At 26.0% G+C, this 14818-nt stretch overlaps 1 protein-coding gene across 3 annotated transcripts in view; it reads right to left on the reverse strand.

The window, feature by feature from the left end:
• Nucleotides 1–14818, reverse strand: part of LOC117179141 (cerebellar degeneration-related protein 2) — a 413086-nt gene that overhangs the window by 251500 nt on the left and 146768 nt on the right. The window contains exon 1 of one of the 3 annotated variants that reach the window (XM_033370816.1): nt 5890–6930. The exons of the other annotated variants lie outside the window; for them this stretch is intronic. Within the exon in view, the coding sequence (XP_033226707.1) occupies nt 5890–5965 (76 nt within the window). The 5' untranslated portion in view covers nt 5966–6930. Of the gene's footprint in view, nt 1–5889; nt 6931–14818 lie in introns of those variants that run through there. 3 annotated transcript variants of the gene reach the window in all.

Raw genomic sequence — 14818 nt, forward strand, 5'->3', positions numbered from 1 at the left:
TACATTTTCCAATTATTAGTTAAATTTTTAAAATAGTTAAATTTTCTTCCACGTTATTGAATTGTAAATCCAAAAGGACAAATTTTCTACAAAAAACTGAAATTTTCTAATAGAAAAATTTAATTTTTAAACAAAAAGGTGAATATAGAAAAAAAATTAATATTCAACAAAATAGATGAATTTTTATTTAAATTGTTGAATTTTCAAGTCAGAAAGACGAAATTTCTATCAAATAATTACATTTTCCAATTATTAGTTAAATTTTTAAAATAGTTAAATTTTCTTCCACGTTATTGAATTGTAAATCCAAAAGGACAAATTTTCTACAAAAAACTGAAAATTTCTAATAGAAAAATTTAATTTTTAAACAAAAAGGTGAATATAAAAAAAATTAATATTCAACAAAATAGATGAATTTTTATTTAAATTGTTGAATTTTCAAGTCAGAAAGACGAAATTTCTACCAAATAATTATATTTTCCAATTATTAGTTAAATTTTTAAAATAGTTAAATTTTCTAGCACGTTATTGAATTGTAAATCCAAAAGGACAAATTTTCCACAAAAAAGTGAAAATTTCTAATAGAAAAATTATATTTTCAAACAAAATTAATTTTCAACAAAAATAGACAATATTGTTCAAGAAATTAAATGAATTTTCATATAAATTGTGGAATTTTTGAGCCAAAAAGATGGATTTTCAAGTCAAAAAGACATAAATTTCTACAAAATAAATAAATTTTTTAATTACTAATTTAATTTTTAAGATAGTTAAATTTTCTAGCAAGTCATTGTAGTGTAAATCCAGAGGACAAATTTTCTACAAGAAAATGTGAAAATGTCTAATAAAAAAATGAAGTTTTTAAACAAAAAGGTGAATTTTATAAAAAATTACTTTTCAAACAAATTAGATCATTTTTCAACAAAATACATTAATTTTAATCTAAATTGTTGAATTTTCTAGTCAAAAAGATGAAATTTCTACCAAATAACTACATTTTTCAATTATTAATTTAATTGTTTAAGTAGTTAAATTTTCCAGCAAGTTATTGAATTGTAAATCCAAAAGGACAAATTTTCCACAAAAAAGTGAAAATTTCAAATAGAAAAATTAATTTTTCAAACAAAAATTTCAATTTTCCGAAGGATTAATTTTCAACAAAAATATACAATTGTCCAAGAAATTAAATGAATTATCATATAAATTGTGGAATTTTCAAGCAAAAAGATGGATTTTCAAGTCAAAAAGACGTAAATTTCTACAAAATAATTACATTTTTCAATTAATAATTTACTTTTTAAAATAGTTAAATTTTCTAGCAAGATATTGAATTGTAAATCCAAAAGGACAAATTTTCCACAAAAAGTGAAAATTTCTGAAAGAAAAATTAAATTTTTAAACAATAATGTGAATTTTTCAAAGAATTAATTTTCAACAAAAACACACAATTGTTTAAGAAATCAAATTAATTTGTAAGGCAAAAGGACATAAATTTCTACAATATAATTACATTTTTCAATTATAAATTTAATTTTTAAAATAGTTATATTTTCTAGCAAGTTATTGAATTGTAAATTCAAAAGGGCGAATTTTCCACAAAAAAGTGAAAATTTCTAATAGAAAAATTAAATTTTCAAACAAAAATGTGAATTTTCCAAAGGATTAATTTTCAACAAAAATAAACAATTGTTAAAGAAATTAAATGAATTTTCATATAAATTGTGGAATTTTCAAGCATAAAGATGGATTTCAAGTAAAAAAAGACATAAATTTCTACAAAATAATTAAATTTTTTAATTAATAATTTAATTTTTCAGATAGTTAAATTTTCTAGCCAGTCATTGTAGTGTAAATCCAAAGAACAAATTTTCTACAAAAAAGTAGAAATTTCCAATAGAAAAATTAAATTGTCAAACAAAAAGCTGAATATTTTAAACGATTATTTTTCGACAAAAATATATATTTGTCCAAGAAATTAAATGAATTTTCAAGTCAAAAAGATGGATTTTCCAGTAAAAAAGACGTAAATTTCTACAAAATAATTACTTTTTTCAATTAATAATTTGCTTTTTAAAATAGTTTAATTTTCTAGCAAGTCATTGAATTGCAAATCCAAAGGGCAAATTTTCTACCAAAAAGTGAAAATTTCCAATAGAAAAATTAAATTTTAAAACAAAAATCTAAATATTTTAAAAGATTATTTTTCAACAAAAGACATGAAGTTTCATCTAAATTGTTGAATTTTCAAGCCAAAAACACAAATTTTGTACCAATTACTTACATTTTTCAATTGTTAATTAAATTTTTTTAAAAGTTCAATTTTCTAGCAAGCCATTGAATTGTAAAACCAAAAGGACAATTTTTCTACCAAAACAGTAGCAATTTCCAATACAAAAATTAAATTGTCGATCAAAAATTTTGATTTATTGAATGCTGAATGTTGGAATGTTGATTTATTGAATGTTAAATTGAAAATGTTGAATTATTTACCAAAAAAGAAAAAAATTTATCTTATTACTTACATTTTCAAGAAGGAGATTAAATTTACAACAAAAGAGTTTAAAACTCAACAAAATACATGCATTTTTAAACGAGAAAATACCCATTTTTAAGAGAAAATGGAAAACTTACATTTATCATTTAAAAAAATTAATTTAAATACAAAAAAAAAGAATCTTCTACAAAACAGTTCACCTTTCATATTGGAGATTAAACGTATTTATTTGAAGATTTCTCTTTCTTGGACTATTTTATCAAAAATTTCTTTTTTTATTAGGTAAATTTTTTTTTAAGATTTCATCTTTTCTAATAAATATTTCACAAAGATTCCCGATAGCTTTTAAACACAGATTTCAATGATTTCTCAAAGATTTCAACATTTTTATAAATATTTTCAAATATTTCACAAATATTTCAAAATATTTGAAAAAAAAGATAAAAAATATTTCACAAAGATTTCCAAAAAGTTTACAAGGACTTCAATTATTTCCCAAAGATATCGCAAAGATTGTGAAGGTTTGGAAAAAATTTCGGATAGACTTAAAACATTTCACAGATTGAAATGATGTCCAAAAGATTTCAAGTATTTCATAATGAATTCAAATAGATTTTAAAGATTTTGGATGATTTTACAAAGATCTCAATGATTTTCCAAAGATATCACAAAGATTGTAAAGGGTTTGGAAAAAATTTCGGACAGACTTAAAACATTTCACAGATTGAAATGATGTCCAAAAGATTTCAAATATTTCATAATGAATTCGAATAGATTTTAAAGATTTTGAATGATTTTACAAAGATCTCAATGATTTTCCAAAGATATCACAAAGATTGTAAAGGTTTTGCAAAGATTTCGGACAGACTTAAAACATTTCTCAGATTGAAATGATGTCCAAAAGATTTCAAATATTTCATAATGATTTCGAATAGATTTTAAAGATATTGAATGATTTTACAAAGATCTCAATGATTTTCCAAAGATATTGCAAAGATTGTAAAGGTTTTACAAAGATTTCGGACAGACTTAAAACATTTCACAGATTGAAATGATGTCCAAAAGATTTCAAATATTTCATAATGAATTCAAATAGATTTTAAAGATTTTGAATGATTTTACAAAGATCTCAGTGATTTCCCAAAGATATCACAAATATTGCAAAGGTTTTGCAAAGATTTCGGATAGATTTAAATATTATCAAATATTTAAAAAAATTTCTAAAAATATTTTACAAAGATTTTAATTATTTTCTAATGATTTGAATCATTTCAAAGAAAGTATCAAATATTTATTAAATATTTGAAATATTTCGCAAAGATTTTACGAAATATGGAACGTTTTCCCAAAGATTAAAAATATTCCCTAAAAAGATTTCGAATAGATTTCACAATGATTTTAATGATTTTCTAAAGATTTTAGTAAACTCACGAAGGTTTTAAGAATATTTCGCAAAAATTTAAACAATTTCAAAAATATTAAAAAATATTTTTAAAATAATTACAAAATATTTAAAATACCTTAGAAAGATTTAAATCATTTCCAAAAAAAAGATCAAATATTTATATAATATTTGAAATATTTCGGAAAGATTGCAATCTTTTCCTAAATATTCCACATGTTTTCTAAAGATTTCGAATCGATTTTACAAAGATTTGAATGATTTTTCAAATAATTAAATAATTCACAAATTTCATAAAAATGTTTTAAACCATTTTTACGCAAAGCTTTCCAAACATTTCAAATATTCTATAAAGATTTCAATGATTCTACAAAGATTTAAAAGATTTCGGATAAATTTAAAAGATATAACAAAGATTTCAATGATTTTCTAAAGATTTCAATCACTTCCAAAATATTATCAAATCCTTATAAAATGTTTGAAATATTTTACAAATATTTCCAAAAATTTTAAAGAATTTGAAAAGAATTCGACTATATTTAAAAGATTTCATAGACTGCAATGATTCCCAACAGATTTCAAAGATATCAATTATTTCATAAAGATTTCGAATAGATTTAAATGATTTCTCAAAGATTTCAACAATTTAAAAAATATATCATATATTTCTAAAATATTCTAAATATTTTATACGGATTTCAATGATTTCACAAAGATTAAAAATATTTAACAAAGGTTTAAATCATTTTAAAAATAGTATCAAATATTTATAAAATATTTGAAATATTTCGCAAAGATTTGATAAAAATTGCAAAGTTTTCTCAAAGATTAAAAATATTCCATAAAGATGTCGAATAGATGTCACAAAGATTTTAATGATTTTTTAAAGATTTTAATAATTTCGCAAATCTTTCAAACGTATTTCGCAAAGATTCAAACAATTAAAACATATTTTAAAGCTTTAGGAAGATTTCAATGATTTCAATCATTAAAAAAAAGATCAAATATTAATATAATATTTAAAATATTTTTAAAATATTCTAAATATTTTAGAAACATTTTTATGTTTTTAGAAAGATTCAAAATATTTTGTAAAGATTTCGGATAGAACACAAAATTTTAACATAGATTTCAATGATTTTTCAAAGATTTCAATAATTTAAAAAATATAATCGAATATCCATAAAATATTTGAAATATTTCGTAAAGATATCACAAAGATTGCAATATTTTCACAAAGATTTCAAATATTTCTAATAGATTTCATAAAGATTTCAATAATTTTCTAAAAATTTCAAATATTTCAAAAATATTCGAAATATTTTATAAATATTTCAATGATTTTGCAAAGATTCAAAATATTTCATAAAAATTTCAGATAGATTAAAAACATTTAATAAAGATTTCAATGATTTTCAAAAGATTTCAATAATTTCAAAAATATTATCAAATATTCATCAAATATTTTTCAAAGATTTCAAGGATTTCCTAAAGATATTACTTTAAAAGATTTCAAAGATTTCACAGGCTGTAATGATTATAAACATTATTTCATAAAGATTTTGAATAGATTTGAAAGATTTCACAACTATTTAAATAATTTTTTAAACATTTCAATAATTTCACAAACATTTAAGAAAAGATTTGAAAAGAATTAACAAAGATTACAAATATTTGACAAAGATTTCGGATAAAGAAGATTTCACAAAGACATCAATAATTTCATAAAGATTTCAGGTAGATTTTTGGAAAAATTCAATCGACCTGACAAATGAAATTATTTGATTTCAGAGGGGGGAAAATAAATACTGTGCCTCTCCCTAGGCGTTTTCTGAGGGGCGGCATTGTCCCCATTGCCCCCTAGCGCTCCTAAGTTGACCTTCAGATGACACCTGCGCTCTTGCAGAACAGACTCTATTTCTATAGATTATTATAGATCGCAGACTATATAAACTATTATCTATAGACATAGACAAAGGATAGTGAAATTTACCCTGGAGCATATTGTGATCAGCCTCCTCATCCGCTAGGCAGCGGACCCTGCCAATTGTCGGTGACAGCAAACTCATCCCAGCGCCTCTTCCTCACTAGTCAATAAATCCAAAACCACCACTGATAGAATACAGAACACCGAATTTAGAAATTAAATCCAAGTCCAAGGACGGGCTGCTACTGATCGAATCAGCAAGCCTCCGCTCGCTCGATCATGAACGAATCTCAAAAGATTTCACCTTATCCTTATCACTTGGCCTCTGACTCGATTCAGCCTCAAACTCCTGCCAAAGTTATTCCGACCTAGATCACGTTTTTCTACCTTCTAATGAGACATCAAACTTCTCTGGAACCTGGACATCTCCCCAAATTTTTTATTTGCAAAGATTGATTCTCTGCACCTGAACGTCAGAAATCGCCGTCTCTCTGACTTACTTTCACCTGTCGGGTTATCTCAAGCGACCTTCGCTTTCGTTGCTGGTGCTCAAGGCTCTGGAGGCGCCCCAGGCGGCAGGCAATTTCGCGATTTCTGTCCAGATGTTGGGACCAGTTCGGAACAAGTTGTAATTTCGAGAGCGCTACTTCGGAACGGGATTTGTGCTATCACTGACACTGGCACTGTCACTGTCACTGCGCCGAGCATATGGAGGATGTTCGCTTTGCGCCGCCAGCACGGAGTCCGCACGACGACGCATGACGCGTGCGAGTCGCTCCCCCGCGAGTTACGATCAATAAAAACGTCTCGCGACTGCGCTTAGGGCAGAGAAGCAGACTTCGATGATCAGCCGTAACAGAAGCAGAGAACTCACGGAGACGAGACGAGCACTGATAACGATGCAGATTACACAGCGATAAGGTCGGGATTTTATCGACGCAGAAGGCGACGTCGGTCGCACTTTGGGACTTTGCAAGTTCGAGACTTAAATCACTTGAATATACGACCTTCGACATCGAACAACGCTCGGGACCGATCGTGCGATCGGTAGCGATCGTCCATCGCAGTCGCGATACGATAGGCGACCTGCTATCGAGGGAGGGCGCCACTGCCAGCTGAACTGATTCTTGTCAGCTTTTCGAGGTGATCGGTATGACAGTGTGAGTCATCGGCTCAGGTGCATTGATTGCTGACTTCCAGAATTCATTACAGAGGCGCGACCGAGCGGAAAAACATTCACTGGTCTCGCTGGCGCTGGTTGCAGCCGGTATGTGCCGGTATGGTCGTATCGAGAGCATTGTGTTGGATAGGTTCGGATTAGAAGGAATGCTGTTCTGGGACGTTGACCTTATTGATAAGTCTCACAGGCGCACGGTGGGGGAAAAGTACATTTTACGGTTCAAAATAAGATTCCGGCTCAACCTGTGGACCGATTTAGATGTTTTTTTTTCAATCTTTCTTTTAAATGAGCGCGGCACGCTTTACTCGGAAATTTGAGCGCGCGTCTGTTGAATCTCGCGCTTCGCGCTCGATAATGGGTTACTTCGCGCTTCGCGCTCGGACATAATGACACCTCGCGCTTTACGCTCAAATATTTATTCTTTGAATTTCGAATGCTTGAATTAAACTTTATTAAAAAGATCTGGTTTAGATGGCAGTATTTATATACGTCTTCATATTCTGAATTGTCTACTTAATTGAGTATAGTCAAAGATTAAAGTTTCTCAACGCTCTGTAGGCTTTTAGGTACACATTATTTTTTTTTTCGTAACTTTCGTCATTTTTCGACAAATTCTTAATTTTTTTTTTATTTTGCAATGTGATTTTTCGCGAATAAAATAAAAATACGCGTGCTATCAAGAACTGATTCTTAACGAAATTGTAGATATATTTTGGGATAACAATTTTGGTAAATTCACCTTTTTTCGTATCTTACATAATTTGACCAGAAAATGGAATTTTGTATTTTTCATTATTTTTTGTGCAATACAAATTTGAACAAGAAAATCCAAAAAAATGGTTATCAGTCTTGTAGGGCTTTCAAAAAGCAATGTTTTTCTTCTGAATTTTTTTTTAATCGTGCGTTCTACGACTTAAAATTTGGAATTTCGGTTGATTATAAAAATTTTGAAAATGCTGTAACTCTGAGAATTTTATTTTTATCAAAAAAAGTCATTAGGATAATTTTTTTGTCCAATTTAATACTATAAACATCCGTACACAGACGTTCACATTCATAAAAAAAGTGGTCTCAACAAATTTCAAAATGCGCTCACTTTTTGAATTTTTATCAAAAATGGATGGTTAAGAAACTCGTCCTTTCTTTTAGAACCTAAAGAAATTTTGCCAAATATGGATTTGATCCGTTCATTTTTTCGAGAGTTATCGTGTTTACGGACGGCCAGATGGACAGACAGACAGGCGACATCGCAAAAACTTGATTTTCGGATTCAGGGAGTTTCAAAACGTGGAGATCTGTTGAAAAACTGCGGTCTCAAATTTTGGACCATTCGAATCTTTTTGATTTAGTTTAAAAATTTTTTTATAAATAAATAAATATGACGAGAAAAATGGCAATTTTTTCTATTAGACATTCCCGGTGCTCAATTAACAAAAAAATTTTTATAAACAAATTATTTTTTGAAAATCTGTTTTCTATAATTTTCGATACTTTCACGTTTTTTTAAGTTATATGGCAATAAAGTTGAATAGAAACGATATTTTAATTAAAAAAATTTCTTCTAAGACTATTTTTGTTAATGTTATAAACAATTTGAATAAACAAATGCATTGTTTGTGTATTTATCGATGGAAAAACTCGTTTTACCAATGTCAGTCTTTTTAATTGGGAACTTTACGATAATTTCAATAACATTCATAATTAGTTGATTAATTTGATGTTTTTTTAGAACAAATTTAATTAAAAAATGAATTATTTGGGTATTTATCGACGTAAACAGTCGCGTTTTTCAAATTCAGTCCTTTTAATGTCAGAAAAAAGTATTTTTTTCATTCAGTACATTTCATAAATGTTATAATTAAATTATATAACATTTAATTAATCAATTAATTATGAATGTTACTGAAGTTATCGTAAAGTTCCCAATTAAAAGGACTGACATTGAAAATACAACGAGTTTTTCCGTCGACAAATGTCCAAATAATGCATTTTTTTATTAAATTTGTTTTAAAAAATTGTAAAATTTATGAACTAATTACGAATGTTGCTGAAATTGGCATGAAGTTCTCAATTAAACAGACTGACATCGAAAAAAACGAATTTTTCGTCAACAGATGCCCGAATAATGCATTTGTTTATTAAATTTGTTTAAAGCAAAATTTATCAAATAGTGATGGATGTTGCTAAAATACAATGAAGTTCCCAACTAAAAGGACTGGCACTGAAAAAAAAATGAATTTTTCCGTGATAAGTGCTCGAATGATGCATTTGTTTATTAAATTTGTTTGTAATATTAACAAAAATAGTCTTAAGAGAAACTTTTTTTATGAAAATATTGTTTCCATTCGAATTTCTTGCAATATGACTTAAAAAAAGTTAAATCATTGAAAATTATAGAAAACAAATTTTCAAAAAAAAATTTGTTTATATAAACAATTTTTTTTCTGTTTTATTATTATGAAATATCTTTATATAATGTAAATCTATGAAACGTCGGTGATTGCAACAATTTTCCTATTATTGTCGAGCACCGGGAACGTCAAATAGAACAAATTGTCATTTTTTTCGTCATATTTATTTATTTATAAAAAAATTGAAAAACTTAATAAGAAAATCAGGCTCAAAAACTTTCTTTGAAATTTTATCAGCTTTTTTCAGAAAAAAAACGTCCAAATCGGTTTAAAAGGGTCAGCCGGAATCGTATTTGGACCAAAAAATATTCTTTTTTCCCCACTGTGAGGTGAACCTGTAATAGAACCTTTTTGGAAATTATTTTTTTAAGATTCATTAGTTTAAAGATTTGTTAAATTATTGAAATCTTTGAAAAATCAGTCAAATATTTGTGAAATCTATTCGAAATCTGTATAGAATATTTGAAATCTTTGGGAAAACATTGCAATATTTGTAAAATCTTTGGAAATCTTTGCGAACTATTTAAAATATTTTATAAATATTTAATCATTATTTTTAAATAATTGAAATCTTTGTTAAATATTTTAAATCTATCCGAAATCTTTACGAAATATTAAAAATCTTTGTAAAATCATTCAAATCCTGATAAAATATTTAGAATACTTTTGAAATATTTGATATATTTTTTAAATTATTGGAATCTTTGGGAAACCATTGAAATCTTTTAAAACTATCCGAAATCTTTGCGAAATATTTGAAATGTTTGAAAATATATAAAATATTTTTTTTAATTTGGTAATATTTGTGAAATTCTTTAAATCTTTGTGAAATCTTAGGTAATATTTAAAATATTTTAAAAATATTTGGTATTAATTGTAAAAATGATTGAAATTTTTGTGAAAAAATAGGAAAATCATTAAAATCTTTGTGAAATTTTGTAATTCTATCCGAAATCTTTGCGGAATATTCAAAATATTTACGAAATCTTTGCAAAATCATCAAAATCATTTGAAAATATTTTTGAAGTATTTAATGTATTTTTGATAATGTTAAGATCTCTGGGAAACCATTGACGTATTTCTGAAATACTTTTAAAATATCCGAAATCTTTGTGAAATATTAAAATCCTTGCAAAATATTTGAAATATTTGGGAAATCGTTGAAATCTTTTTGTAATCTTTGGAAATATTTTTAATATTTTTGCAATTTTTTTAATCTTTGTGAAATCTTTGGACAATCACTAAAATCCTTGTCCAATATTCGAAATAGTTTTTAAATATTTGGAAATATTTTTGAAATCTTGTAATCTTTGAGAAATCATTGAAATCTGTGTTTAAAATCTATCCGAAATCTCCTGAATATCATTTTTTTAGTTATAAGTTTAATTATTTAATTGAAAATTTGACAATTTTCTTAGAAAGATATCCTTTCCGGTTGCACATTCAACTGTTTTGTAATTTGCATTTTTAATTTAAAAAATCGTTTTTAATTAAAAAAAAAAAAACAAATTTTCTACATAATAGTTGACCTTCTAGGTTGGAAATTAATTTTTTAAGATTTAATTTTTTAATTGTAAATTTATCTCCTGGTTTAAAAAATGCACTATTATGTTAAAAATTCGTATTTTTAGAAATTAATAATTCATCTATTTCGGTAGAACCTTTATTTATTTTTTTTGTAAAAATGCAATTTTTTGATTGAAAATTTCTCGGTTATTGGTTCCGGATTTAACTATTTGGTTGGAAATCTGATTTTTTTCTTCTTTGATTTTAAAATTTCTGTATTTTGTTGAAGATTTGTCTTTTTGGTCTATTTTATTGAAAATTCTGTTTTATTGAATTTAGCTGGTTAGAAATTTACTTTTTCAAATTATTTTTCGAAACTGAAAATTTAACTATTTAATTTGTGGTTGAAAAGTGATTTTTTTCTATTAAAAATTCAGCTAATTGGTTAGGAATTCAGCATATTTGGTTAAAAATTCGACTATGTTGTGGAAAATTTAATTATTATTTGTTTTAAAATTCCACAATTTTTTCCAAAACTCATCCTTTTTAGTTCATAATTCTAATATTTGGTTCAAAATTCGTATTTTATGGTTAATAATTCCTCTATTTAGGTAAAAATTTTTGTGTGTGAAGCAATGCAACTGTTCGATTGCAAATTTATCTGTTATTGGTTTAGGATTTAACTATAATTTTTTAAAATTCATATTTTTTGTTGAAAGTTAAACTATTTTGTTTTTGTTGAACGTTTATCATCAAAGGTAAACTACTTTTTTAAAAGTTTAAAACTTAACTATTTTGTTAAACATTTTCTTTTTGAACAATTTTTTAATTAAATTTTTGAACTAAAAATGTGACCTCCATTTCTGGTCGAAAATTATTCTTTTTTAGTTACAGATTAGAAAAGATAGAAAGATAAAAAACTAATTTTTTTCAGAAACTTATTTCTTGTTTAAAAATTCATGTTTTAATTGCGAAAAGTTAACTGAAATATTTTTTAGCAGAAAATTCAACTTTTTTTTTGGAAATTTATCTTCTTGATTTAAAAATTCATTGTTTTAGTAGAAATTAATTTTTTTCATGAAAATTCAACTTTGAAATGCCAAATATTTCACAAATATTTTAAAGATTCCAAAGATTTCAAGAAAATACACAAAGATTTACTCAACAGATTTCAAAGATTAAAAAAAATTCTCTAAGATTGCAAAGACTAAATTATTTCAAAATATTTCAAATTATGTCTAAGATTTTCGAAAATTGCACGGAATGTCTTTTTAAAAAAATTGTTAAATTTTCAACGAAATAATAAAGATTATACCTAAAAAGATAATGTTCACGAAGAATTTTTTGCGAATTTGCAAAAATTACGTACATTAGTTAAAATATCCCTCCCTCTTCCGTAATCTATTTAAAACGTCTTAACTTCTTGAAAATATTTTTAACTGACGAATTTTTCTCAAGATTTTTAAATATCATTCAGAAATTTAAAAAATACCGTACTATCTTCTAAATCTTCCCAGCCATTTTAAGAAAATTTTTTTATTCTCTTGAAACATTTTGCTTTAAAATCTTGTGAACCATTTTTAGAAATTTTAGAAAATCGTTTGTTATGTTTAAAACCCTCTTTCAATTTTCTCTTATAGTTCATTATTCAAAATAAAAAATGATTTTAAATTTTCACACGAATATAAGAAAAATTCCTTTTTTTAATTTTGTCAGACCTTCTAAGCCTTCTTATTTCTAAAAATTATTAAAATTTTTTTCTGCACATCTTATTGATTCTGAAAATTTTTTTAAATTGCCTTAAAATCTTTCAGCTTCTTCTTAGTACATTTTTGAAATCTTCTGAAATCTTTTTACATAAACTCTTCAAACTAATTTTTCAAAATAAAAAATTATTTTAATTGGTCCTAGGAACCTGAGAAAATATCTTTCATTTTCATAAAACTTTACAAAATTAAGAAAAAAAACTTTACAAGTTTTAATTATTTTTGTATCGTTTCAAAACTTTTCAATATCTCTCTAGTTACCGGCTGATTCCGATGGAATTGAAAGTCGAGTACTTTGCTGTGTGCCGGATAAGATTTAGTTTAAATATTTTTTTTTACATCTTTTATTATTAAATTTTGTACTTTTGCATTTCTCAAAGTTTGAGACTGACATTTTATCTATAAAAAGAATTCGAACGTTCGAAAAATGTTGAGGTTCAGAAAAAAGATGTGAAAAAGGCTCCCAGTTTTAATTTAGTCGGAAATAATTTTCAGAGAAGTTCCTACCCAAATGAAGTACCTATACGTACTTTATTGTACTCTAATACATTTTCCAAAGTTTCAGCTTGTTATTTTATTTACAAAACAAGTTCTTAGGTCCAAAAAAATATTCAGTAAACTGATAAAGTGAGGTTAGTAATGTAGGCATTTGGCTGTGTCACATGCCCTTAAGTCCAAGTGACGAGTGGGTCACGTTACCAGAATCCTACCTTACCGACCCTTTTTTATTTACTAACTTATTTTTACACGAAGTGCTACACCGAGTTGAAAATTTGGGTACTAAAAAAGAAGCACTGAGGAAGGTGAGACTGGTCCTAAATTTTAACAATTACAACAAAAAAAGTAGTTTCTAAATAATTTTGTTGTTGATTTTTTTCATTATTATTGAAATTTAGAACCAGACCAATCTTTCTAAGTGTTTTTCATTTAGTGTCTAAAATATTTAACTCGGTGTGGCACCTAGTGTGAAAATAAGTTTAGAAATAAAAAAAGTGTCGGTAAGGTAGGAATCTGGACACTTGATCGGGCGTAATATAAGGTTCTCAATCTGTCACATGCCCTTAATAAAAGGCCATGGGATGAGTGGGCGGCATGACCAGATTCCTACCATACCGATACTTTTTTTATTTGAGGTAATACATAAGTCCTAAATGTTTATAATTATGGAAACAAATTTGTGTACATCATTTTTGTTCTCATGATTATTAAAATGTAGGACCAAAGCCACCTTTCTCAGAGCTTCTTATTTATTATATAAAATTTTTATTTCCATGTGGCGTTTCGTGTAAAAATAAATTAGGAAATACAAAAAGTGTCGGTAAGGTAGGAATCTGGTGATTCCAACCCTGATAATAGTGTGTTATCGACCAATTATGAATTTTGCTGAAATGATCACGAAGTTCCCCATTAAAAAGACTGACATTGAAAAAAACGAATTGTTCCGTCCACAGATGCCCAAATAATGCTTTTATTAATTAAATTTGTTTGAAAAAATCACAAAAGTCACCAAAAAATAATAAATTTTGCTGAAGTTTTCTTGAATTTCCTAATTAATGCATTTGTTGATTAAATTTGTTTGAATAAATCATACAATTTATCAACTCATTGTGAATGTTAATGAAATTCCAATAAAGTTCCCAACTAAAAAGACTGGTATTTGTTTATTAAATTTGTTTAAAAAATCGTCAGATTACTGCATTTCAACATACAATTTGTTTATAATACAAACAATTAAAATCATTACAGAAATTTTTTTATATCATATTGTTTTCATTTAAATATCTTGCAATAAAACTAGAAAAAATGTATAATTATGGAAAATCGTAGAAAAAATTTGTCGAACAAATTATTTGTTTACAATTTTTTTTTTGTAAATTGTCTAATATTGAATTATCCTAAACTAATGTAACTCTATGCAACTAAAGCGATTTGACCAATTTTTCTATTATTTACGAGCATCGGGAACGTCAAATAGAAAAATGGCTATTTTTTTCGTCATTTAGGTACGGAACCAAAAACTTATATACATTTTTTTTCTTGACATTTTTTTAATTATTAAAAAATTGAAAATCTAATTCAAAAATTAGGCTCGATAACTCTCTTAGAAATCTTATTAGTTTTTAAAAAAATTT

Source organism: Belonocnema kinseyi, chromosome 8 (assembly GCF_010883055.1).
Source record: "Belonocnema kinseyi isolate 2016_QV_RU_SX_M_011 chromosome 8, B_treatae_v1, whole genome shotgun sequence".
In the NCBI taxonomy this organism is placed as follows: Eukaryota; Metazoa; Arthropoda; class Insecta; order Hymenoptera; family Cynipidae; genus Belonocnema; species Belonocnema kinseyi.